The 25,955-nt window shown below is 40.2% G+C and overlaps 3 protein-coding genes and 1 pseudogene across 4 annotated transcripts in view; 3 read left to right on the forward strand and 1 right to left on the reverse strand.

The window, feature by feature from the left end:
* LOC146482091 (P2X purinoceptor 7-like) overlaps window positions 1-25,955 on the forward strand; it is a 431,550-nt pseudogene that overhangs the window by 301,114 nt on the left and 104,481 nt on the right.
* Window positions 1,206-14,654, reverse strand: LOC146482117 (uncharacterized). 2 transcript variants are annotated; one of them, XM_085107396.1, is made up of 9 exons: window positions 14,539-14,654; window positions 14,058-14,199; window positions 12,154-12,224; window positions 9,467-10,464; window positions 8,964-9,070; window positions 7,523-7,630; window positions 4,973-5,069; window positions 2,625-4,727; window positions 1,206-2,511 (listed from the first exon to the last, which is right to left on the reverse strand). In XM_085107396.1, the coding sequence occupies exons 8-9, from the start codon at window positions 2,875-2,877 to the stop codon at window positions 1,391-1,393; spliced, it is 1,374 nt and encodes a 457-aa protein (XP_084963522.1). In that variant the 5' UTR covers window positions 2,878-4,727; window positions 4,973-5,069; window positions 7,523-7,630; window positions 8,964-9,070; window positions 9,467-10,464; window positions 12,154-12,224; window positions 14,058-14,199; window positions 14,539-14,654; the 3' UTR covers window positions 1,206-1,390. The 2 variants fall into 2 exon arrangements, with proteins under 2 accessions (XP_084963522.1, XP_084963523.1); XM_085107397.1 differs by lacking the exons at window positions 14,058-14,199; window positions 14,539-14,654 and having other exon boundaries at window positions 12,048-12,191.
* Window positions 14,935-25,955, forward strand: part of LOC146482118 (uncharacterized) — a 64,661-nt gene continuing 53,640 nt past the window's right edge. The window contains exon 1 of the mRNA XM_085107398.1: window positions 14,935-15,056. The gene's annotated coding sequence lies outside the window, so the exon portion shown is untranslated. The remainder of the gene's footprint in view (window positions 15,057-25,955) is intronic.
* On the forward strand, window positions 20,686-25,195 carry LOC146482119 (uncharacterized). Its single transcript, XM_085107336.1, has 2 exons — window positions 20,686-21,544; window positions 25,173-25,195. The coding sequence occupies exons 1-2, from the start codon at window positions 20,687-20,689 to the stop codon at window positions 25,179-25,181; spliced, it is 867 nt and encodes a 288-aa protein (XP_084963462.1). The 5' UTR covers window position 20,686; the 3' UTR covers window positions 25,182-25,195.

Here is a 25,955-nt window from a genome sequence, read left to right on the forward strand (position 1 = left end):
ATTTTTCCAAAGATCAAATCTGTCTCTCTCAGTTTATTGATTTGGATCCATTATCCCTTAACCAGGACAAAACGTGTTTCCAACATTCAGGCGATACTTTGCACGATAAAAGTTAATGCTCGATTATTCCATTTTCTCTTGGCAGGAGGTACTGACAACATGGAAGTCAGTTAGGCCGAGCAAAAATAGTTTCTCATTGGTGTAAACAATACAATTTACTATTGATATTGTAATTCCCTAAGTTTTGATTCTAATGTAACGTGAAAGGCTAAGGATCAAACCTTCCCCCAGTCAACAATTGTATCTGATACATCTTTTTACTTTTGTTTAGCGATGGGCGTGATCTGTTTTTTCTCATGGAAAAATTGATAAATCTGCTCCGACGAGATATCAGTCTGTCGTGGTTGTCGGAGTGCTCGGAATGGGAGAGGGCAAGAGGATACATACAAGCTTCTATAGCAAGGGCGCTTCATTCATCCCGAATTGAATTAACAATAATTATAAGCAAAAATCTTTGCTCTTAGGATGTTAGAGCTGTGATAAAATCTAGTGAGAAGAAACCATTTACGGAGAATAAATCGCTTATTCCCGGAAAGCCCAGGTCAATTAAGTGGCTGTCTCCCTTAGTTTCTCATAACCCATATTGGTCACAAAATAGATTTGCTCTAAATCTGGCATGTGAATTACACTTTTTCCGGTTACTATAAAACCGCTTTTTTTTCGTTTGGGTTCTAAACGCTTTCTTCCTCAGTTTCCAGGGTTGCCTTAGTTCGCCAAAATTGATTTTTTTTGTAGTGAAAAATGCGAAATTTTTTAGAACTTTGATAACTTCTCACACACAACATTTAAATTTAATGCAAGGCCAAATGCTACGATTTGTTTACAAGAAAACGTCTTCCTTATGCTAATTAACAAATTGACTTGAGTTTTTTATGCGTCTGTCCTCTTATTGATGATAAATTGCGTCATAACATTGTCAAAGTTGCTGTGGAAATCACGAGCCGCAGGCGAGTGATTTCCACAGCAAACTTTGACAATGTTATGACGCAATTTATCATCAATAAGAGGACAGACGCATTAAAAACTGAAGTCAATTTGTTTTTTACAATAACATGAATCCGAAAATGGTTAATTGCCAGGTTAAAATGAGGGGAAAAGACACAGTAAACAGCCGTAAACGTGGATTTTACTCAAATTGAGCGAACATTGTCAATAGCTTTTCTCGCTTTCTGATTGGCTACTTACAACAGTCAATAAAATTTCATTGGTTAAAAAGTTGACAGTTTGACAGTTGAAGGTTGAAGTAATGAAGTTTGCAGCTTGCATAAATTAGAATTCTCACTTGCTGCAAAAAATCAATCTGAATCAAATTCACACTGCGAAAACATGTTCATTGATTCGAAAACACGAACACTTGAGCTTCACCGATGTGGCATGAATTGAAAATTCCACCGAGTGAGGCATTTGGAGCCATCACAGAGACTGTACTCGTCGAAGCAAAGTTGGGCCGGGCAGATAGTTGAGCGGTGATGGCATTCGGAACTGGAGCTTGACCGTTCTGCAGGGCTGTTGACAGAATGTCGGAGCAGTTTTTGAGCTGGCTTGTAGACGGTCGTCGGTTGTAGCTAGCCAAGCTTTGCTCGCTAACATGGCCTGAAATACTCATGATGTGACGAGCTGGAATGCAGGAATCCGACCACAACGTAATGGCGGTTGCTCGTACACAGTGGTTTGTGTACGTCTTCGAGAGTTTAGCTCCAAGGGAGATTTCTCTCATGATCTTTGACAGTCGGTTGACACCTAGTGGCTTGTTTTCATACCACACTGCATCAGAAAACCGGAATTTCGCATCTGACCTGGGCTTCTGGAAAAAAGCTTCTTGCTTCGGATTTAGCTTGCTTGCGTACAGTTGAAAACATGAAAATGCGTCGCCATCTTGGCCAATGCTGTATAGGCGAGTTTGCCTTTCCTCGCAGGTCTTCTCATCGAATCCACCCAGGTGGTTCTTTGTCAGCTCGTCATGAGACATCGTTATGAAATCGTTTCCATCAGCATCCTTGGCAAACTTGAAGCTGTCGCGGCGAAGTGAACGCTGGCCTTCGCAACCACGACGACACCAGTAAAGGGTTACGTAAAACCAAACTTTGCGAAGCAGGCCGTCAGGAGTGTGTGGACTCATGAAAGGGCTGTTATTAATCTTGATCAGATCTGCAGATTCAATAACTGCCTTATGCTGGACGTTTTCTTTTCCCTCTCGTCGCAGTGCCTTTAATTTGCTCTCCAGCATTTTGTTGCTACGGCTGAAAGCTGGATTACGCGTAATTTTTACCGACCGGTTGTTGGCGTTGAAGTGCCGTTCAACAGAGTTACGGAAGCCAAGAAGCGACGACCTGCTGTACTCTTCACCTGTTTTGGTGCGGGCCTCAGCATAAAACCGTCGAAGGCTTTCGTCTAGCTCTTCTTCACTCATTTCGAGCAAGGTTTTGTTTATTTCTCGCTCAAAGCACCAATCTGGAAATTAAACGGAAGGTGAGAAACTTACGTTTTCCAGGGAACAACAAGAATTCTAGCCGCAAATATTTGAAAGAAACTAGACTGTCATAATTGTTATCGCGTGTCTTTACCTTCAAACATCTTTACAAACCACTTTGTATTTCGTTTAGAGCCTTTGGACTCCGCGTTTGCAACAATATCTTGTAGGTCGTCTCCGCTTAATTTTGGAAACCTAGTTGTTGTTTCAATTGCCTCGTTTACTTGAGCTTCTGCACAGGAGAGAAGTTCCGTATCTGACAATTCTATCTCTTTTTCCCAGTTAGGGAGAGTGTCATCTAGAAAACTAAAGTGGAAAACATTAAAGTCCGGCGTATCGCCCTCCATCTTGTTACTTCAAAAGTTGCACAGATTTTCGCATTAATTAAAATTTCATCAATCTGTACTCTTATTGATGATAAAAATTAGCCAATGAACGCACGCGAATTTAGACAGTTATTGTAAAAAATACTTTTGATGTTTCCACATAATTGTCAACAAAAAAAACAGTAATATTCACCAACCCACCTTCACAGATTGTAAACAAAAAAAAAAAAAAACGAAACAGGAAAAATGGATTTAAAAAGATACATGTAAATTTAAAGTGAGACTTTCTACAGCAATGTCCTTGTAGTTACGAAAAGACAAAGACGTCATCTTACCTATAATTAAATAAAATCGATCGGTCAGATAGTTTTAAGACCCTGGCGGCGCTTTCAAATAGTGCTAGAATCTACAATGTCGGAAGCGTCCTGTGTGGTAATAAATGGAGAAAAATAGTAGATTTTCAGTTCCCCATTATTAAAACATTGTTTAGCTCAAACGAGTCTTATCTTGTTTGTGCATAGGAGTCTTTCCTCCTTCTAAAATATGCGGAGAGTTCCCTTGTTTTTAAGAACGATTGAGTAGTCCCTCTTTTGGAGGAGTGAGACTTCCCTCGTTTTAAAGCGAGGGACTTTTGACCAATCAAGTATCCCTTAATCTTTCCCTCGTAAATCATACAATTCGTGTATTGAGTGTTTTATCGAAGCCTTTTGCTCTAGTTTTCCAGAAACGATGAGAGATGAGAGATCCGTGTATTGAAATGATAAGGATGTCCTATAATCGGGGAACGAAGAACAAACGGGAATCGATCTAAAGTCACCGCCGACTTTCTTTATTGAGACCACACACTGGGACGCTCTCGACACTGCTGATCGAATCAGTACGAATGTAGCGTGTGCCAAACGAAACTAATAAATGGCCTAGCTGGCCACGAGTCTCTTGTAACACAGTTGTTAAAGCAACCAACCGATGTTAGGTTTGTCACGGGTTCATCGCAGACTCAGATTTTGCGAGCTCTGTTTGATCAATGTTATTGATTACCAAAGTTAAGAGGTCATAAATAGATAAATTGTGATCAAATTACTGGCCTCTGATGATACTTTCATCTATGGTTGTCAAAACGTTGTCAATGTCACCCGGATGATAACAAGTTATCTTCTTATGACAAGACTCCTTGGTTCAAGTCATTTACTGTAAGTTATCAAAGTTAAGAGGGTCTTAAATTCCGCCCACCCCCAATAGCTTAAAATGCCTATTCTCCTAAGCAACAAAGAGCTTTATGAAGAATAGCCTTTCAGATATATTTCTGAGACATGTCCAGAGATGCACGCTAATGAGATGCATGAACTGTACGATAAACACCACAAAGTGTCCCCTACCCTAAATTCTTACTAAAACAAGAATAATTCTGTCAGACATGAAGTCATCTGAAAACGACAAAAAGGTCTGCCTTATAGGGTTAGGTGCATTTCTGGACATAGCAAAGAATATTTCTGCAATGTCCTCATGCTATAACATTAGTACAATGAATTTGCAACTTGCAAACGCCTATACAGATGCATAACCCCTGTCACCGTCTTTGCTAGGCATCGTTATATCACTACAGGAACTACAGTTCATTAACTTCCGTCGAGATAAATATCTTTGCAAATTTGTATCTTTCCTCCTTCCAGCTTGGCTAGTGAAATTATTGGTAGCACCGTAGTTACTGCAGCCTCCTGCATTCTCAATGAGAGGTGGAATTGGGTTAGGGTTGTTATCCCTTCGTCTTCTTCGACATCTCCAAATAACCAACGGGACACATAGAGCAACAACGACAAAGGCGGCTGTGATACCAACAGGGAATGAAATCTTTTCTCCAGATGTAGGGCCAACTTGACATGCAGAGAAAAAAAATCCCTTTCAGTATTACTGGCAACAGCAGCAGCAGCAGCAGCAGCAGCAGTCTTAGTATTTCTTTCATTGAGAGACATCATTGAGTACGATGTAATGCGATTTATTTTATACCACTGCTAACTTTCTCGCGCTAAAATATTTAGCCTCGCCTTTATTCTAAAAACAAAATAAAGTAAACTACGAATTGACTATAAGGTAGCTTTGTGATCAACATTTGACTTACGAGGAGCAGGTGTTACATCTTTTCTAGTAACACTAGGATTCAGCGTATTGATTGGACAACCATTGCCACAAGCACAGTTGTGTTTCAGTCGAAATATCTGAAGACAAAAGGGAGAAATTAAAAATATTTTTTTCAGCAGCGATTATGCCCATCGTTGTAGTCTTTCATATAAACAGGTAAAGGTATGCTTTTTAGTGCCACCCGCGTGTCATGCCGTGGAAATTTGACAAAGTTCTTTTGCTTATTTTACAATACCTTTTTGAAAATTCGGAAACTTTCTGATCACTTCCTTTTGAACCGGCGAATTTGTCAAGACGAAATGTTTATCAGTACAGAGTATTTTCTGGATTTCGATAATACGTTTTGTTGCCATTTTAAAGTCTGGTTCCAAATTGCGGCTCAAAAATAAACGCAGGTTTTTATCGTTGTTTCCTCTCGCACCTCGCGTTTTGCAGTTCTTGTATGAACTTCGTAATCTTAATCATAGTCATCAGTAATTGCAAATTAATGGGGCAGTGTTACCTATTTTTAGCATCAGTTTGAAAAGCCAAAACAACACATTTGTATTTAGGGAAAAGCTAAAATAATAGTCCAGTTTTGTTAGCAACGGCAACCTTAGTGGAGAATAGAGACAGATGGAAATGTATTTTATCTTTTGAAGCTCTTCCTGTGTATATTTAACAAATCGAAGGCAGTTTTCTATGGTCTATACTCTTATGGACCATAAAATGACGTCAAAAAATGTTCAAAACTCAAGTGGAACCACGAGCCGCAGGCGAGTGGTTTCACTACCAAGTTTTGGACATTTCATCTATAAGAGTATAGAACATAGAAAACTGCCGTCGATTTGTTTTTTTTTGCAATAACATGGAAAAAGTACGAGCGGAATTGGCTATTTTCTTCGTTGAGAAAGCGGGCGTGTTACATCTGAGGTCATTTTTATTGTCTGTACTCTTATAGACAATAGTTACGAGCCAATCAGCGCACACGGTGCTCTAAGAGCAGTTTTACGCTTGACAAAAGGATTTTAGTTGTCAGAAATTTCAGAAGTTTTGATTAAAATACAGCAAAATCTCAAGTTCTTTTTTTGCGTTTTTTAAAAAAAAAACGAGGCCAATATCCAGCCATCTTGACCGTAGAAGCTTGGTCAATAAAGGATTTATTATATGGCTTTACCTTCAAGTTAAAACTACAACAACAAAACAAAACAGGACATGAAACTGCGCTGCTCGGAAAGAAATTCTTCATAGCCGGCCGGGGCAAGATTTTATTATTTTCCGTGCATTTTGGATTAACATGTAATCGTGGAAAACAAGGAATCTTAAATTATCTTAAGGCTCTAACTCTATAATGGCTTAAAGGGAGTAAATAATTATTGAGAAGGAAAAATTTAGATTTTCGCGAGAGCGGGAAGATTTGAATAGCATCCGGCAAACTCGCCATTTTCAGCCGATCGCGCGGTAACGTAAATAATAGACATTTTTACACAGTTTTCGGCTTCCAATCATTAATTATTGAATGAAACAATAGATTTTCAAAATATATGCAAACACTGATAAGCCGAAAAAACGAGCGGGTAAATCAGAAAATTGGGCGAAACTTTGATAAGATTTTGTTGTTTACAACAAGCAAGACGCGGCTAAATTAAAAACGTGAGCTTCTTCGGTGAACTTGAGAAAAAACACTTTTCTGAACTGCTCTAAACACTTAACGCAACTTTCACTACGCTATGATTTAAATACAGTCATTGAAAACCGAGAGAACTCATCAATTTAGTACTCGACTTGAGACAATAAGTTTAACAAAATCAACCTTATCTAAAATACTTCACACAGGAGCAACTCACCGATTCAACTCACATTCATTTTAGCTGAAACAAAATTTTCACCACACCAGGACGATTCCATTCTCCATCCTCTCCTTTAGGTAAATGTTGAGAGTTTTACCGAACATTTTAGTGAGCGTTTTCACCCAGAACAACGAGAAAATCGAAGAAAAGCTTGCATTGTTGCTCGTGATTAAACTTGCGATGCCAAGCGGACGGGCAACGGGTAATCCCGAGCGGGCAAGATAGCTCCATCTTGCCCGCTCGGGTAGCCAATCACAGCGCAGGATTTGACTCATCTTGCCCGCTCGCGGAGCCAGCCATATAATAAAACTGCTTATAACTCACTTCAAAACCTTGTACTGAGAACTAGACCTGCAAGGGTGTAACAAGTTGAAATACAAACAAAAAAATTCCTTTTCTTTAGTCGATTTGACAAAATACACAATAACAAGGCCTTTGTAAGGGTCCCTTTCTTTTGGTTCCTAGTGACTACTTAATTTAAGCGCACTAAGCGATCTCACGAACAAATGATAATTTGACGTATTTGAAAATTTGAAACTTCTTGTGAAAGCGTTTTTAATCTTAAGAGACGTTTAGGGCGGAAAAAATCGTTAACCCATTTATTATTATTATTATTATTATTATTATTATTATGCAATGTTTGTTTGAAGTAAAAGGCTTAAATACATTGGTTAGACCTTACTGTTCATATTTTGACTTACCCTTCTGTTTTAACCATCGTTTCGGCTAATCACTTTAAACTCCGCAGAAGCTATACTTGTCATGCTTCGATCACAAACCAGACGAACTATGTTCTTCCACGTCGGGAACTTTCTTTAAAATAAAGGTATATTTATCGTCACACCTACATTATTTGGGCACGTTGATAGTTTAACTGATTCTAATAGACCTTAGTATTCGTATCCCACATGTCGTTATTTCGAAACGAAGCAAACCAAAACTGCTCATGGTTCAAACCAAGTGACATATCGTAACATTTACCATCTCACAAAAAAAAAAAACTAAAACTAAAAGATTAACGAGGACTATAACAAGCTTGGTGAAGCTGAAGAAATAAAAAGAGGCAAAAAAATGTCTTAACGTAATTTTTTATCAAAAGAGATTTGCTGAGGCAAAGACGTGCAAAAATTACAGAGAGATTTACGGCTCAACGTTTCGGAGTCATCTTGACTCCATTATCAAGAGAGAATAAGTTTAATAAGATTCCACAGGGTTCTTTAGAACGGTTTCACGTGCTTGCGAAATGCACCAAGATATTTGATTGCCTCATTCATGAGGTGCTATTCATACGGAAACTCAAACCAGCACTGAAAGTGCAAACTGATTAAATTTGCGCTAGAGTATTTGTTTAACCATCTATAAGTATATTAATTTTCAGCTCTAGCGTATATAAATATGTGCGTTCATCAACTTATTTTCTCTTGATAATGGAGTCAAGATGACTCCGAAACGTTGAGCCCTACATCTCTCTGTAATTTTTTTAATGTAATTTACACTGCAAATATGTACACAAATGTCAAATGTCTCTGAAAATTGTTCTAATCACGCAACAATAGAGAAAAAAAGTCCCAGCAATGTTTCTGTTGTTCCTTTTCGGAGAATAATAGAACTCGTCTGAGTTTGTACTGGACTGGTTTAACTGTGTCATCAGTTCCTCCCAAGATGAAACCTTCCTTTAGATTTCGAACAGATAATGCCATTAAATAGATGAAAATTAGCGAAGGAGACAGGCTCTCTTTTGTTACGCTAAAATATTCCTAGTTGAATTCTAACTTCTCGCAAGACTTCTGAATTTGCTTTGACAGATTCCATCTGCGCGTTAAAATATCATCATCATCATCATCATCATCATCATCATCATCATCATCATCATCATCATTATCATCATCATCATCACTACTACCATTATAAGTATTGTTGTCGTTCAAGAGTTTAGAAGCGTCATCATTCTGATTTTTTTAACGATGTTTAAGCTATGGAGGGTATGCAACCAGTCCCTGTTGAGTCAAATGACAATGGCATGGCCGCCATGTTGGTGTACATGACAATAGAAGCTAAAACCAAACATTTTGTCGACGGTACACCAACATGAAGGTGATGACACAATGTGCATTACGCCCTATTCCCAAACTAAAAAATCACCTTTCGTTGGTATATTCGATATGTCTTTTGCCATCTTTGTAAAACACAAACTTTGCTGTACTTTGTTTTCCAATGTTTTCGTAGCTTGATTGGGTCCTCCTACATATCTTAAAGAGATAAGGATTTTTGAACACAATTTAATAACCAAAAGAAAAACATTTAACATTATTTAAAACATTTCACAGCTGCGAAATGTTCTTTAGTTGGTATTGAAAATTTCTGACCACGTGGTACTGTTCGTGTTCAACTGAGTTTCCAAACTAATATCTCGTTTGCCTTGGTTTTGCTTTACTGCACTCTGTGATTGGTTAACAAAATTCGCGTCACTTTCTCAACACGGGAGAAGCAAGACCAAAACCAATTGTGATTGGTTCGCACGCGTTTCCCGCGGTTTGAGCTGGTTGCATGATTGGTTCACTGCACCGTTTACATCTCTCATAATGAGCCAGATAAATTACTATTGGTTTCTGTTTTACGACGCTCAAATGAACTCAATTACTTACGGCGACATCACCGTAACAATCACCATAGTTTCCCAACTTGAAAGACGCGCACGGATTGTACGCGAAATGCCATTTACTTTTTTTTTTAGTTTCACGTCAAGGAACCTGATATGAAAGACAAGTTTGAAAATTACAAATATTAACAACAGGTGAATGGAAGGAAATAGCAATCAACAGCAATCACCACGATCATAATTTTTTATTTATTTTTTTTAAAATTTTAAGTCAGTTTCGGGAAGCTAATGTCTTAGAGAATAAATGAATGAAAAACCTTATTTAAATGTCGAGGTATTTAGCTTACAAAGCTAATGGTGGACATTATTCAAGTTCTTTAACATTCGATAAAGAAAATCACAGTAGTAAAGAGGATGCAGTATTTTCGACTGAACGTTTATTTGAATTAATGTATTTGAAGCTATAATTTTAATCCAGGCATCATGGCTTTTCAACATGTATGTCCATAAAGTGAATCCAGATTAACATGCACTGTCGAGACAATGATTTGTCTATCAATTGTATACACTAGATGTTAGAGGCAGCATAAGGTTCGTCTCGGTGGAGTGTCGTACGAAAGGTCCATTAACTGCCTCAGAAATTTTTATTATATCGCGATGACAATTTCGGTAATAAAACAATCTGGCAGCCATGCTGGAGAACAACATTTTAAGCATTTTGCGTAGATTATCTTGGACTTCCCTGAAATATTTCTGCTAATGTTTAAACATTTAAAAATTCATTTGCAGAGTAGGTTGCCTGCGATTACAGACACCTTATTTTGTAGTTTTTAACGTACTGGACTAATCTACCTTGGACTTCCATTTGTTCTTTGGAGGGGAACAAGATTGTAAATCTCCCCAGCTTCATCGCTGTGACAGTCATTATTGCATACCACGGATTGAGGTATGGAGTTATTGTAATCCGTTCCTTGGAATTGGTAAGAAGTACACAGGAAGGCTGAGCATATAAAACGCCTCATCCAGGTCAGGGAGGTCATGGCACTGTAACCAATGAGAAGAGTCAAATAGATACGCATGAGGAAATGAACCCATTGGGAGTCAATGCAAGATGTCTCTGTGGCAATTTCTCTCATACGGTTCAAATGACAACTACACTATTATGTTTAAGAACAGATGGGCAGCGTTGTCATGTTTCACAGGCATCAAAATAATTTTCTGCTTCTGTTTACTTTCTTATGACCTCAATGCTTTTCAAGGACGGCTAAAGAAAACAAAAAAGTAAAAAAGTATCAACCTTGCAGTAAGACCCTATGGCTCAGAAAATGAGCAACTGGCAAATTTCATATTTGTTAAATTATCCTTCAAATTTTAAAGGGTGAAAAGATATTGTTTGATTCAAGACATTCCTTGCAAAAAAAAAAAGGTTTTATCAAGACGACTACCAAGTTTTTAGAAATATGGGGAACATCTGAGGAGTAAGAAACATTCTTGGCCACAATGTCTAACAACAGTTTGAGCTATTCAGTATTCATTTCAGTGGCATTCCCAACCTCCTCTGTATCTGCGTAACCAGCCTCACATAAAGTCCTTGGGTAGGAATGCCTAAACAAATCCTGGAATTTAAACAATGACGAAAGTTCTTGATACAGTTTAAATGCTGGCCCCTGTCATCTATTAGAGTACTCCCAAATGAAGACTGTGTCTATATAAAGAAATGAACAGACAGATTATCTCTGTTTTACATCCGGTTCCCTACTTTTTGTTTCACTCCATTTCCTTTGCAGTTAGGATATGCAATAAGATGCAAGAATAGCTCTGCGCACTAAAATAAGCACTCCAATCCTGATACTGTTACACCATGCAGTCTTGTAAAAAAAACTTTTCAGGATAGATTAAATTTATTTAACAAAAGTTAATTGAATTTGATTCAATTAATTTCCAGCTTTTGTTCTTTTCTCGTAATATCAAAAGTTGTCTTTTCAGGTTCCCCATCTTAAGTTCTTTCTCTTCCAATTTCCTTGCATTTTTAAGAAACTTTATTCGCAGGTATTCATTCGCAGCATTGAAATCAACTCTTCGGATATATTTTCGCGGTCATTTCGTGTATCACATTGTATTATTATTATGGCAGTGAAAACTTCTGGATGCCCATGCCCATATTATTATTATTATTATTATTATTATTATTATTGAATATAAAAATTAGCGAAAAAACGGAACGACGTTTCGGTGTCATCTTGGCACCATTATCAAGTAAAGCATGTAACAGAAAAGATAATTTATACGGAAAGTAAAGGTGTGAAAAAGAATAAATTAAATGAGAACAAATTCTACTTCACACCTTTAATTTCTGTATAAACTATCTTTTCTGCTACATTCTTTACTTGATAATGGTGCCAAGATGACACCGAAACGTCGTTCCGTTTTTTCGCTAGTTTTTTTTAGTCAACTGTATTTCTAAATTTAATCTTCTTCTTCTTATTATTGTTATTATTATTATCTCTTTATGAAAAGTGGCAATTCCTGCTTTTACATAGCTGTAGTTTTCTAGCAATCTTCGTTTCCTTAAAAGGCTTTAATGCAATCGTTTTAATGCTGTCAGTTTTTTGCCTTTCTCTTCTTACAATTTGAATCAGGTTATTCGCATACTAGTTGTCTGTGCAAACGACATCTAGTGCAGCGGCTTGATTCCTTCCCGCTTCCTTTCGACCAACGTGTCGAAGAAATTACCTGTTTCCTCTAGTTGATCTTCTTATTCATGAGAACCTTTACATACGTTTACCTGCAAGTAACAAATGTTACTAAAGATTAAGAAAAATGGAAACTTCCGTGTAGCTAAAAGAGGAAGGCAAAATATCCTACCTATCGGAGACAGCGTGTAAAATTTCAAGCCTTCGTTCATCCAGTTATTTATGCATAACGCCCCAGCACAGTTCCGATGCTGCTTTGTCTTCTTGGGGAAACTGGAATTAATTCACTGACGTCTGTGAATATGTTGGTGATTCGTTGCAAACGCACGAAAATAAAACAAAGCAGTAAATGTCCCTCGCCTTGAGTCTCTCACGATATTAAATCAAGTATTTGTCTTTGATCTAGCCAATTGTTATTACGTAATGATAAACCCCCTCGGATTTGAGACGATAATAACATAATCCATTAACAACTCAGATGATGATAATTTTTCACATGGCTTCCTTTAACTTGATTTTAAAATTGGCATTGGCAGAATTTGTAGCAGTAAAATCCGAAGAACATGGAACACAGAAGAGCGCTAATGTTTTTTTTCCATGCACATGCCCTGCAGATTTGCATACAAATTCAATAAACAATTTTAGTCGTAATGTACGAACTCAAGTCACAGGCACATTGCGTTGTTAATATTTATATCTTTCCTTTACTGTTTTTCCTAACCAGAGCAAAGATCAAGGGGGCAAGAAATAACAGTCGAGAGATCTCAATGCAGAAGCTACAGTCGTTCCATTCGATTGATACTGCTGCTTCTCTGGCGTTGCGAAGTTCAAAAATACGTTTGCAGAAAGCTAACCGTCCGTAAATAATAAATTGCGTTCTGCATGTGGAGTGAACGTCTGTGGAGTAATTATTTTTAAGTATAAAACTTCAAAACAACAACCTTTTGGTGTGTAAAGCTGTAGACAGGGAATAACTCGCGGAATGCAGGCGAAGCTCCCTCCTGTTAGGTGAAAACAGCTTTCACTTCAATTCCAGGACCACACTCGGTAGGTAGATCACTAATGCTACTATTTTACGAGAACAAATTACACATTGAAATTATATTAGGAATCCTTTGGAGTTCAATGAGCTCTAATCTAAACGTTAATAAGGTCTTGCGTCATTGAAATCCAACACTGAACGTGCATTTCATAAACTGCGTCATACAGAACATCAATTTGATTCGGAAGCTTTCTTACTTTAAAAAGTCTTCAAACTGGGCGCTTACAACTCCTTATTGTTTTGTTTTATGTGAAAGAAATATTGTAAGCGAGGAAGCCAGCGCTTTTGTGTAGCATCGCAAATCGCTCAGAATCTTCTGAAAGCTATTTTGAGTAACGAATTCTGGGAAAGTCCCTAGAGCGTCTCGTGACATGTCAACTTCAGCTATTTTCAGGCTCCTGCTATTTTACATAAAATTCGAATTTGTAGGGCGATAGAATTATTTTAAAGAGCATAATAAGGAAGATACAGTCGTTCATTGGATTTATACTACTGCTTCTGTGGCGTGACCGTCTGGAAATAATAAATTGTATTTTGCATGTGGAGTGAACGTCTGTGGAGTAATCATTTTTAATTCTAAAGCTTTCAAAACAGAAACCTTTTGGCATATAACGCTGTACATGGGCAATAATTCGATGCACGCGAAGCTTCGTCCTGCTTAGTAAAAACAGCTTTACTCCTAGAAGCACATTCGATTGGTAGTGACTGCTAATGCTTCTATATTTTACGCCTTAAAGTCACACAACGAAATTAATCTTAGGGATCCTTTGCGCTTCAATGAACTCCTTTACGAACGTTGATAAAGTCTTGCGTCAATGAAGTCGATTACTGAACGTGCATTTCATAAACTCAGTCATACAGATACTTTCAAGTTCATCAATTTGATTCGTAACCTTTCTTACCTTAAAAAAGTCTTCAAACTGGCCGCTCACAATTCCTTGCTGCTTCGTGAAAGAAATATTTTAAGCAAAGAAGCCAGCGCTTTTGTGTCTCCTCGCAAGTCGCTCTAAATATTGTGGAATGTTCTGCACGTGGAATGAACGTCTGCGGAGTAATTATTTTTAATTATTATTTTTTATTATAAACTTTCAAAAACAATAACCTTTCGGCGAACAACGCTGTAGACAGGAAATAACTTCAATGCAGGCGAAGCTCCCTCATGTCTAGCGAAAACAGCTTTCGCTTCCAGAACAGCACACTCGATATCTAGACCACTGATGCTAACCACTATAATTTATTTTACACGAACAAACAACACAAAGAAACTGTATTAAGGATCGTTTTTCAATGAACTTTGATAAGGTCTTGCGTCATTGAAATCGATCACTCAGAGTGCATTTCTGAGTCATACTACGGATTACTCTGATTCAGCTGGTTTCTTACCTCAAAAAAGTCTTCAAATTGGACGCTTAGGACTCCATACTGTTTTGTTTCGCGTGAAACGAAGAAACCAGCACTTTTGTGTATCATCACCAATCCCTTTGACTCTTCACTGAAAGCTTACGGGTTTCTGGGAAAGTCCCTGGGACGTCTCGTGACTTGTCGACTTGTCGCCGAATTGTCAACATAATCAAAATTTGTATACGTCGAATTTATAGAAAGACAGGATTACTTTTAACTAACGTGCAATAAAAATCCACAAATAAGCCTGTCCCGTCTCCTACTGGATACTGGATATTACTTTTATTGAGCTCGAATAGCGCTAGGCTCGATTTCCGCCGCTCCCTCGGGACCGGCTTTCCACCCCGAGAAGAGACGCCATTTCCGGGAAAGTCCCTTCAATCACATGATGCTATCAATTGCATATTTTCAAAGTGAATGCTCCTTTCGCGACGAACAGACAATTTAACTGCGTATTAGCTAAAGACAAGTGCTAATCGGGAAACTGAATGCTTTTTGTGGTAAGTATTGAAGTATTGTTTATTAGTGGTTAGTAGTTCATGACCAATTCCTAGTTGATTGAGCCTCATCACCGACAGTCTGATACAGAAAGACGTTCCTCACTTCCGACAGTTTGTAATTTCGATCGCGTCGCCAAATTACCGGGGAGGAGTTCCTCTATAGACCTTTGAAGAATTCAAATACACTTGATTTTGCTTTTGTTGGGCGACAGTGTCCACCGTTGCTTTGCAATGGCAAGCATTTTCAGATCTAACAACTGCAAGAGTTCAGAAACTTGCTCGAAATTTAACACCATCGCTGCTTAGGCGGCGATTGCTAAGTGTGTAGCCCAAACGCTTAATGCGAGTATATTGTATGTTTCGTTAATTTTGTAACGGTAAAAGAAAACGAGAACCCTTTGAGAAGATGTAACTTATCCCGATCTATAAGTTTTACACTGATGTTTGGATTACCAGTTCAAACCCGAAAGAAAAAGAGATATTAGCATGGAAGGACTCGCTGGAACAACAACAAGTATGCAAAAGCTCCATTGTGTTTGTGTTCCTGAAAATTAATTCTCATTCAATTAAAGTGGAATGGTTTGACCTGGTATGAGCGTACCATGATTGTTTAAACTTTATATTCTGCATCAAGTTTTCATTCTCAGACATTTTCATTTTCAGACGTTTGAACAGACATTCCCTTGGAGTCTTTCTGACTTCTATGTTATTTGTTTGCATTTATTTAGTCCAAAATAGTCTGCTTGAAAGCTTATTCTGGTGAAGTTACAATTTCTTATAACGGACAAGAAGTGCTCTCGTGCATTGATTCTTAGTTTGGAGCGGAGTTTCTGTTAGGTTCAGATTTTCAGCAGTCGAGTGTCGGTATTTTTAACACGCGAGGTCAAGCTGGCAATACATCGTTTGTTTTCGTTGTCTAGTTTATAGTATCGAACGAGCCAACTGTATAAATGGTTACGAAAATACATCTCAAAAAGTATTATTTTTGTCAAGTAAGGACACGGTAGTTAATTAAAGGTAACATTGATTTGTTAATACCCCTTAATTAGTTAACCCATACCGAGGCTTGTTACAAAAGCACCGTACTGATCTTTTTTGACCACGTTGTAGTCTAATGAAACAACAACGCTGTCGCCCCAGTCCAATTTACCCACCTGATTATTTGCAACATTTTACACAGACCTTCAATCCGTTTCCCTAGTTCGTGTGTTTCCCTCTTCCTCAATGACGAGTAAAAAAATTCCCAGCAGTGGAGTTTTAATTATTAAATCTAGGGTAAAAGTACACAAATTAATGTTCCAATAAATCTGACTACAATTGTAATTTCGGAGAATTAGTTAGAGCACTTGCCTTAGGTTTACAGCGTGTGCAGTTTTTACCCTCGGTGCTTCTTGAAAGAAAAACACGGTTTTTTAATATTGTGACATGTCATATCACAAAATGAGAGTAGCTCCTTTGTTAAATTATCTTGTTTCATCTGCTCAAATTGTTCCTAAAGCTGTATCCGCTTGCCCTGGGGCAGACTGCGTCAAGGTTTCGGTCGATTCCTTCATCGTAGTCACAAATTTTTGTTTCTATTAATTAATATGTACATGAAACCTGGATTAAACCGTCTTCTCAATCAGCGAGATATTTGGTAAACACTTGCTTTCTTCTTCGAATTTTCATGAAAGAAGCATAAGTCACACTTAGTTATTAATTTTAAGTTGGAAAAGTCATCTAAAGAAGGGTCGAACTCGGGTCGTTGGATTTCGAAGCGGGAACCGTACTTCTGGACAGGCTAACTTTTTGGCTAGATATCCTAACCCCCAATATAAAGTCATCAAATTTCAGTCACGCTTGACTGAATTTCACGTTCACGCGTTGTCTGAAAACGGGCTCCGTATCTTTTTACACTGGATGCCCTGAGGGACATACCGTGTCTAAAAACGGGTAGATTTGTTTTTGCACGGGATGCCCGCAGGGCATCCCGTGTCTAGGTTTGGGTCAGGTGTTTTTTACGCGGGATACCCTGAGGGGCATACCATGTCTAAAAACGGGTAGATTTCTTTGTTTTTTTTTCTTCGTCGTAGTCACAAATTTGCACATTAATTTATTCATTAAATTCTGCTCTCTCCTAGTAGGCGTGTATTCTTCTGATTGTCTTCAACAAAAGTAGGCCAATCAAAATCCATTCTTGTCGCGTATATCGCGAGGGAGGGGACCCACTCATCCCCACCCGTGTGACATCAAAGCATCATTTGATTTATTCATTAAACCCGGATTAAATTTGTTAAAATATTTGACAATATAAATCTGCGATAAAATATTGTAAAACATAGCACGACGTTTCGACGTTTCCAGAAAGTCATTATCAAGTGAAAAAAAATAATGAAATCGAGTATATATAGTGATGAGATAAATAAATTGAAAGTTAAACAGAGAATTTGGCTCTAATGGAGTCGCTTTGGGTGTTTTAATTGGGTCTTATTGTTCTTATGTGCAACATTTCATAAACAAGACAACATCCATTTCGTGCTACACTTTTTGAGCATTCTAAATTGGCTTTCATTGAGTAGGCCAATGTTCCCATGGGCATCTCTCAGATGGCGACCAATGGCAGAGTATCGATGATCAGCAATGCGTTGAAACCAATGGCGGGTCGTATATCCGACGTAATTTGAATCACAAAAATCATATTCAAAACAGTAAACAACGCTATGCTGATTTACGATGCGTGGCTTGATCTCTTTAAGCTTTAGGTCTTGCTCAAGTTTCTTACTGGTGTAAATTGGTTGTACATCAATGCCGATTGATTAACTGAGATCGCGCATTTGCCTTTTGACAGTGGAAATTCTGGGGTTCATGGAGAATATGTTACACATGGCATCCCGTGTAAAAAAAAAAAAAAAGAAATCGACCGGTTTTTAGACACGGTATGCCCCTTCATGGCATCGCGCGTGTTACAGCCGCATTCCACGTTGTTATGTTTAGCATTTAATTCTTTGTAAGGTTGCACATTCCTTTCGCATTCTTTTCAGATATCGCTATTCTTTCTGTTAAATTTCTCCGCATAATTTTCTTTGTTCTTAGATCATTTTGTAAGTTTCATAGTCCATTCTAATTCATTTCGCTTCAGCGTCACGGCATCATCGTTGCAGTTTTTCTTCGTTCAACTCTTGTTCGCCATCGTACATTTTTTCCGTTCAACTTTCTAGTCACACAACATTTGTAAGTATTTTCGCTTAGTTTCTTTCCGTTTCCTGTATTTTCGTCGTTTCATAGCCGTCATTTGTATTCCTTAGTAATTTGTATTTGTTTCGCTTTTAGCAACCGTAATCGCAATTCGAAATAACAGTAATAAAGACGAGTTGGAACCGTGAACTATCCCTGGATTATTCGCCTATATTTCGTTGAAACGTTATGGATCCAATTGGGGAACAAGTTGGAACGGAAAGCGACAGTTTGGATTTCGCTAACGCTGCTTTAGCAACCGGTGTAACAAGGCGAAGGCAGCGTACAGAAAAGGGAAAAGCATTTATCGCACATGTTCGATGGACGGATTGCCAGACTTTATTTTGAAGAATCCAACGTCAAATGAGGGAAATCGATAGTTTGGCGACTAATGAAGAGAATGTGGACGTCGTCGAGAGGAATTTAACTTCATTTCGTTTTTCCGTGGAAGAGCTCAAGGCGGGTTTCGCTGCTCTTTTAAATGATCTTGAGTCCGAGGAGGATTTGGACGTTGCGAACGAATGGTATATTAATCTGAATGAAAGGATTAACGACTTTTTAGACAAAACTGTACTCTGGATTTCAACCGCGAAAGAGACAATCGAACATAGCTTGGAAACAAGATCTCAAGTTGGCTCGTTATATTCCACATCGCATCGTTCAAAAGCATCCTCTAGACATTCTAGCCGTTCGATTACCTCAAGCAGAGCGAAAGAGAAAGCAAAAGCCGCCGAGTTAAAGGCCAGAGTTGCTATGTTGGAAAAGAGGAAAGAGTTGGAGTTGAGAGTCGAGAAGTTACGCCTCGAAGAGCAGTTAGCGGTTGCTCGCGTGCCAGAGGGTGTGTTCGCTGAAATTGAAAGGGGTGTCGGCGATGCAGATTCGACTGGTCGTCAAGAATTGTTTCCGAAAGATTCTTCTGTACAGGCATCTACTTCATCTGGGCCGTTTCTTCCAACTTCCTCAAGCGCTTACACGTCTCCAGCGGTTACGTCTAACACTATGACTAAAGTGAGTTTTACCGCTGATTTATATGACGCTCCTATGATACAAACTCCTCCTAAGCCAATGCAGCATCCAAATCTGAATCCTTTTGCACCTGAGTTTCACGTCGCGGAAACGAAGCAAGATACAGAGCCATTAGGACAACCGAAACAAGAACCTTTCGCGAGTGAACCTCGATACATGGCCTACGCACATCAAAGCACTAAGCAGTTCTGTGAAGTCCTTCGACAACAGAACAGATTAACAGAATTACTAGTGGAGCAACAACAACAGAGTTTACTGCCTTCTCTTACACTGACCAAGTTTAGTGGCGATCCTTTGGAGTACTTTACCTTATAAGAAGTTTTGAATCGCAAGTAGAGGCTAAGGTCAGCGCGAATGATGTACGTCTGCAATACTTAGAGCAGTATTTACAGGGAGAACCCAAGGACCTAATCAAGGGATGTCTCCACCTTGATCGACACAGTGGATACCTAGAGGCTAAAAAGCTCCTTAACGAAAAGTATGGGGACCCATACAAGATATCCAACGCCTATCTCAAGAGAATTAACGAGTGGCCCTGCATCCGACCAGGAGACGAGTTGGCATTAGACAGATTCTCCATCTTCCTAAGTCAGTGCCGGAGGGCGATGGCAACTCTAAACTATCTGTCTATTCTAAATCATCCTCACAATTTGCAAAGCATGGTAACCAAGCTTCGATTTACGCTTCAAGACCGATGGCGTCGAGAAGCAAATAAAAGGAGAGTGGTGAGTGGAGTAATCTCTTCCTTTGCCGACTTCGTGAACTTCGTTAATGCAGAAGCAGGAATTGCGACCGACCCAGTCTTTTCCCGTGAAGCGCTTCGTCGTTTGGATGGCACCTTTGATCGACCTGATCGTTCCAGCAAAGGCAGAGGTAAAAGCTTTGGCAGGTCTAAGACGCCTGGGAGCCATAATGTTACTTCACATCTCGCCTCCAGTCACGCGACAGATGTGACCGCTGACCAACAATCAGGCTCACGCACTCCCATTAGCCTCTGTAAGTTGTGCAACAAGGACCATGACTTGGACGACTGTCTAGACTACTTGAAGAAATCCTTGTCACAAAGGAAAGACTTCCTAAAGATGAAATCACTCTGCTTTGCCTACTGCAGTCCTGGACATAGATCCAGCGGTTGCGCCCAGCGAAGGACCTGTAAGAGCTGCTCACGTCGACATCCAACGGGTCTACATGATGATAGCCTCGCCCTCAATCAGGAGGCTTCCAAACAGGCTACCTCTACTCCTCCGCAACCAAAGGAGAAGGTTTTAAATGCTCAAACGGAGGTGAGAGAAACCCTCTGCCATGTTGTAGGCACCAAAGACTCAGTAGCCGCCGTTCCTGTCATTCCCGTTAGGCTGAAATCTGCTGAAAGTGAAGTCCTCACTTACGCCATGCTTGACACCTGTAGTACCGGTTCGTTCGTTACTGACGACATCGCGACCACCTTGGGGGTGAATGGCGTGAATACACAGCTCATGGTGAAGACTGTCAATGGTGCGAAGTTGCACGACTCTAAGGTCCTGAATGGATTAATCGTCACGGACTTAAAGGGCAAGAATCCCATACAGCTACCGAAGATATTCACTAAAGAGAACCTCTGCACACCCCCAAATGTGCCTACGCCTGAACTTGCCCATCGTTGGAAACATCTCAGAAACATAGCCAGCGAGCTGCCTGCGCAGTTACCGAACGTCAGGATTGGTCTTCTGATTGGCTCAAACTGCCCAAAAGCTCTCGAACCCATAGACGTATTAGCTGGTGAAGATGGTGGTCCCTTCGCAATCAGGACGTTTGCTGGATGGGCAATAGTGGGCCCTCTGTACATGTGCGACACAGAACATTCAAATGTCAATTGCCATAGAGTTGCTGTTACGGAAGTTGGTTCAGGCAGACACCTCGACCACCACTTCATGGTAGAGAGCAGAGTTAAGGAGATCGTCACTCCACAAGCACTCAATAAGATGCTCGAACTGGACTTCAGTGAACGAACGGAAGATAAGGAGCAAGAATATTCACGAGAAGACATGACGTTTCTGAAGATAGTTAGCCAGGGAGTTCGTCACGAGGAAGATCATCATTATGAAATTGCCCTTCCTTTCCGCGATGACAGCCAATGGTTTCCTGACAATAGAGGTCAAGTTCTTCAAAGAGCACTATGGTTAAGAAAGAAGCTTATTAAGAATGAGAAGTTTTACAAGGACTATGTTAACTTTATGAGCAGCATCATTGCCAAGGGATTTGCTCGGAAGGTACCGTCTCATCTTATCCCTGCAAAGACGGGCCAAGTCTGATACATACCCCATCATGGCGTCTACCATGCCAAGAAGCCGAACAAGATAAGGGTGGTGTTCGACTGTATCGCAAGATTTGGAGGAACATCGCTCAACGACAAGTTGCTACAAGGGCCTGACCTGACGAATCGACTTGTTGGTGTCCTTACAAGATTTCGCGAAGAGCCTATTGCGTTTATGGGGAACATTGATGCAATGTTTCATCAAGTCCGCGTACCAGAAGGCCAGCGAGACTTCCTTCGCTTCCTTTGGTGGCCTGATGGAGACCTAACACAAGACCTTGAAGAATATCAAATGAATGTCCATTTGTTCGGCGCAGTGTCGTCACCAAGTTGCTCAAATTTCGCGCTGAAGAAAGCCGCAGATGACGCAGAAAAGATTGTTGGAACAGAGGCCGCAGATGTTCTGCGAAAGAACTTTTACGTTGACGACTGTCTGCGCTCCGAAGGAAAAGAAGATACCGCTATCGAAAGGATATGTGACGTACGCCATGCTTGCGCCCTTGGAGGGTTTAATTTAGCCAAGTTCGTTAGCAACAACAAGAATGTTCTCGAAAGTATCCCGCAAGAAGTGCGCGCCCCAGAAGTTAGATTGTTAGAATTAGGGAGTGATTATTATCCAGTGGAGAGAGCTCTTGGTGTCCAGTGGGCAATCGAATCGGACATGTTCGGTTTCAGAATTGTCATCAAAGACCAACCGCTAACAAGGAAGGGTATAGTATCAATCATATCTTCCGTCTACGACCCCCTGGGTATAGCTGCGCCCTTCCTGTTAGTCGCGAAGAATATATTGCAGGATCTGTGCCGAACGAAGCTAGGATGGGACGACGAGATTTGCGAGGAGTTCCGCGTACGTTGGGAAAGGTGGAGAGGCCAGTTGCCTGCACTTGAGCGTTTCTCTATGGAACGATGTCTGAAGCCCAATAACTTTGGCGTCGTCGTGTCGAGACAGATCCACAGCTTCTATGACGCAAGTTCGACTGGTTATGGTCAACTATCCTAGCTTAGAATGGAGAACGAGAGTGGTGACGTCCATTGCGCATTCCTCATAGGGAAGGCTCGAGTTGCTCTCGTGAAGACTATGACTATCCCTCGTTTAGAGTTAACCGCAGCCACTGTATCGGTACGTGTGGTAGAGATGATCGCCAGAGAGCTAGACGAACCTGTTAATAGCAGGCACTTCTGGACAGACAGCACAACTGTACTAAAGTACATATGCAACGAAAAGAAGCGTTTTCAAGTCTTTGTCCCTAACCGTGTTCAGACTATACGAGACGCGACAAACCCCTACCAGTGGAGGTACGTTGAGTCCAAAAGGAATCCAGCAGATGACGCTTCCCGTGGTCTTGACGGTCAAGAATTATCCCCGCAGTGTCGTTGGATTACAGGACCGAACTTCTTACGACTACCTGAGAGTGAGTGGCCTCAAGTCCCTGCAGACCTAGACGATATCCCTGTAGACGACCCTGAAGTTAAAAGGATCTCGGTACACAGCATGGACGTCAATGAGAGCGAAGATTTTCTGACGAGGCTTAACCGGTTTTCCGAATGGCACCGTCTGAAGAAATCTATTGCTTGGATACTCCGTCTCAAGCCCAAGCAAGGTATTACTGACGATGGTACAAGGAGAGGTGGAAGCGCCACAGAGGTTGAAGTCGTGCCTCTGAGGGTAGAAGAATTGGATAGAGCTGAGAAGACCATTCTTAAACTTATACAGAGCAGAGCGTTTCCTAAGGAAATAGGAGCCTTGCAGAAGATTCAAAGAGCATACCCCAAGGACGATCGCCAATTCGCGAAAGCGAAGAAGTCTGAAATTAGGAAATCAAGTACCCTGTTCCGCCTCGATCCCTTTCTAGACAAGGATGGACTCATCCGCGTTGGTGGTAGACTGGGTAATTCACTGGAGTTCGAGGCAAACTTTAAGCATCAGGTTATCCTCCCTAAGAAGAGTTTCATCGTCGAGCTTATCATTCGCGACGCTCATAAGAAAGTCGCTCATGCTGGCAGAGGCATAACGTTGAACGAGCTTAGAAGCCGATATTGGATAGTTAGCGCGAATTCTGCTGTCAGACATCTCATTTCTAGGTGTGTTGTGTGTCGTCGCCTTCGAGGAGCAACCGGTGAACAGAAGATGGCTGATCTGCCGGAGGAGAGGATAACAGCTGCCCCTCCCTTCACCTATTGTGGTGTCGATCTGTTTGGTCCCTTTCAAATAAAGCAAGGCAGGAAAGAAGTCAAACGTTATGGGGTACTATTTACTTGCTTAGCCAGCAGAGGAGTGCACATCGAAACAGCAGACTCGCTAGAAACAGATTCCTTCATGAACGCACTACGAAGGTTCATAGCAAGGAGAGGGCCAGTGCGCGAGATCAGATCAGACCAGGGAACCAACATTGTGGGAGCTCAGACAGAGCTTAAGAAAGCCCTAGAGGAGATGGACCATGATGACATCCAAAGACGCCTCAGTAAAGACTTCAATTCTGATTGGGTTATCAAATGGAAAAGGAATCCGCCAGCTGCGTCTCATATGGGTGGCGTATGGGAACGGCAGATACGATCTGTTCGATCCATCTTGTCTGCGCTGATGCGAGAATACGGTCACGCCCTTGATGATGAGTCTCTTAGAACCTTGATGACCGAGGTAGAATGCATCATCAACAGCCGTCCGCTTACCGTCCCGTCAAGTGATCCCGGGGATTTGGACCCCTTAACGCCGAGTCACTTATTGACGATGAAATCAAAGATCGTAATGCCGCCCCCGGGTAACTTTCAGAAGGCTGACGTTTATCTCCGTCGAAGATGGAAACGGGTTCAATATTTGTCCAACGTCTTTTGGTCGAGATGGAGAAAGGAGTACGTCCAGACCCTACAAGAGAGAGTAAAATGGAACAATCCGAGGAGAGGCCTTCAAAGAGGGGACCTTGTATTGATCGCCGATGATAGAGTGCCAAGAAAGCAATGGAATATGGCTCGAGTTGTCGACTCACGCCCAGATTCAAAGGGACAGGTCCGATCGGTGAAGGTTGCAACGGCAACCACAACGTTGGAGAGGCCAATTCAGAAGCTCGTGCTAATACTTGAGAATGAAGAAAACTGAAGACCAGGGTATATCCCAGCCAGAGGAGCCATGAAGATTTAGAGATGTTCAATGAACTTTAATGCTTAATTAAGAATTAAGGACATAAGAGTTTTTCCTAACTCTTAGGGGAGCCAGATGTTACAGCCGCATTCCACGTTGTTATGTTTAGCATTTAATTCTTTGTAAGGTTGCACATTCCTTTCGCATTCTTTTCAGATATCGCTATTCTTTCTGTTAAATTTCTCCGCATAATTTTCTTTGTTCTTAGATCATTTTGTAAGTTTCATTCATTTCATTCTAATTCATTTCGCTTCAGCGTTCACGGCATCATCGTTGCAGTTTTTCTTCGTTCAACTCTTGTTCGCCATCGTACATTTTTTCCGTTCAACTTTCTAGCCACACAACATTTGTAAGTATTTTCGCTCAGTTTCTTTCCGTTTCCTGTATTTTCGTCGTTTCATAGCCGTCATTTGTATTCCTTAGTAATTTGTATTTGTTTCGCTTTTAGCAACCGTAATCGCAATTCGAAATAACAGTAATAAAGACGAGTTGGAACCGTGAACTATCCCTGGATTATTCGCCTGTACCGCGTAAAAAGAAATCGACCCGTTTTTAGACACGGTATGCCCCCTCAGGGCATCCCGCGTAATTACTGACTACGAGTAACCGACAGAAGAATTTGCGCAGGTTATCGTGAAGCAGCAATCTATGCGTTGTATTTAAATTTTTGGCAAATTAAAACGTTCAACCATTGTACCAACAACAAGAACTAACAACATGGAAAAAAGAGATGTGCTACGCCAAAGTGAGTATGGGTATGTGAACAAAAAAAAAATAGCAGTACATAACGACAGGTAACACTGAATATCTGCGCGGAGTTTACGTGCACTTGTTGTCTATATCAACAAGTGACCAGACTTCTGCTTTCGGTTTGCCGAGATTATGATCACAGTTCCTTTTACAGCGTTGTTAAATATGCTGTGTGCTTTTACAGCAATATGGAAGCTATGTATCATGTGACTTTTAGGATATGGCATTACGTGAATTTACTGTGAGCTTTATATCTAAGGGTCAAGAATATACAGTGCACGTATACGTAAGGTTAAATAAATAAATAAATAAATAAATAAATAAATAAATAAATAAATAAATAAATAAATAAATAAATAAAGTACAGAATCGTAATAATTATATCGTAATAATTATATGATCCCTAATAATTGTACTACTAAGACATGCGCTTTCATGACAAATAAGATTATACAACCTAATTAATTGCTCAATGCCAAAT

Source organism: Pavona decussata, unplaced genomic scaffold, assembly GCF_977016875.1.
Source record: "Pavona decussata unplaced genomic scaffold, jaPavDecu1.1 SCAFFOLD_47, whole genome shotgun sequence".
NCBI lineage: Eukaryota > Metazoa > Cnidaria > Anthozoa > Scleractinia > Agariciidae > Pavona > Pavona decussata.

Excerpts from the sequence above, each read along its gene's own strand:
- LOC146482119 (XM_085107336.1), top strand. The coding sequence starts at position 20,687 with ATGCTTGACACCTGTAGTACCGGTTCGTTCGTTACTGACGACATCGCG.
- LOC146482117 (XM_085107396.1), bottom strand. The coding sequence starts at position 2,877 with ATGGAGGGCGATACGCCGGACTTTAATGTTTTCCACTTTAGTTTTCTA. Across the intron at positions 2,512-2,624 it reads GTTTGTAAAGATGTTTGAAG|ATTGGTGCTTTGAGCGAGAA; the intron begins GTAAAGACACGC and ends TTTAATTTCCAG.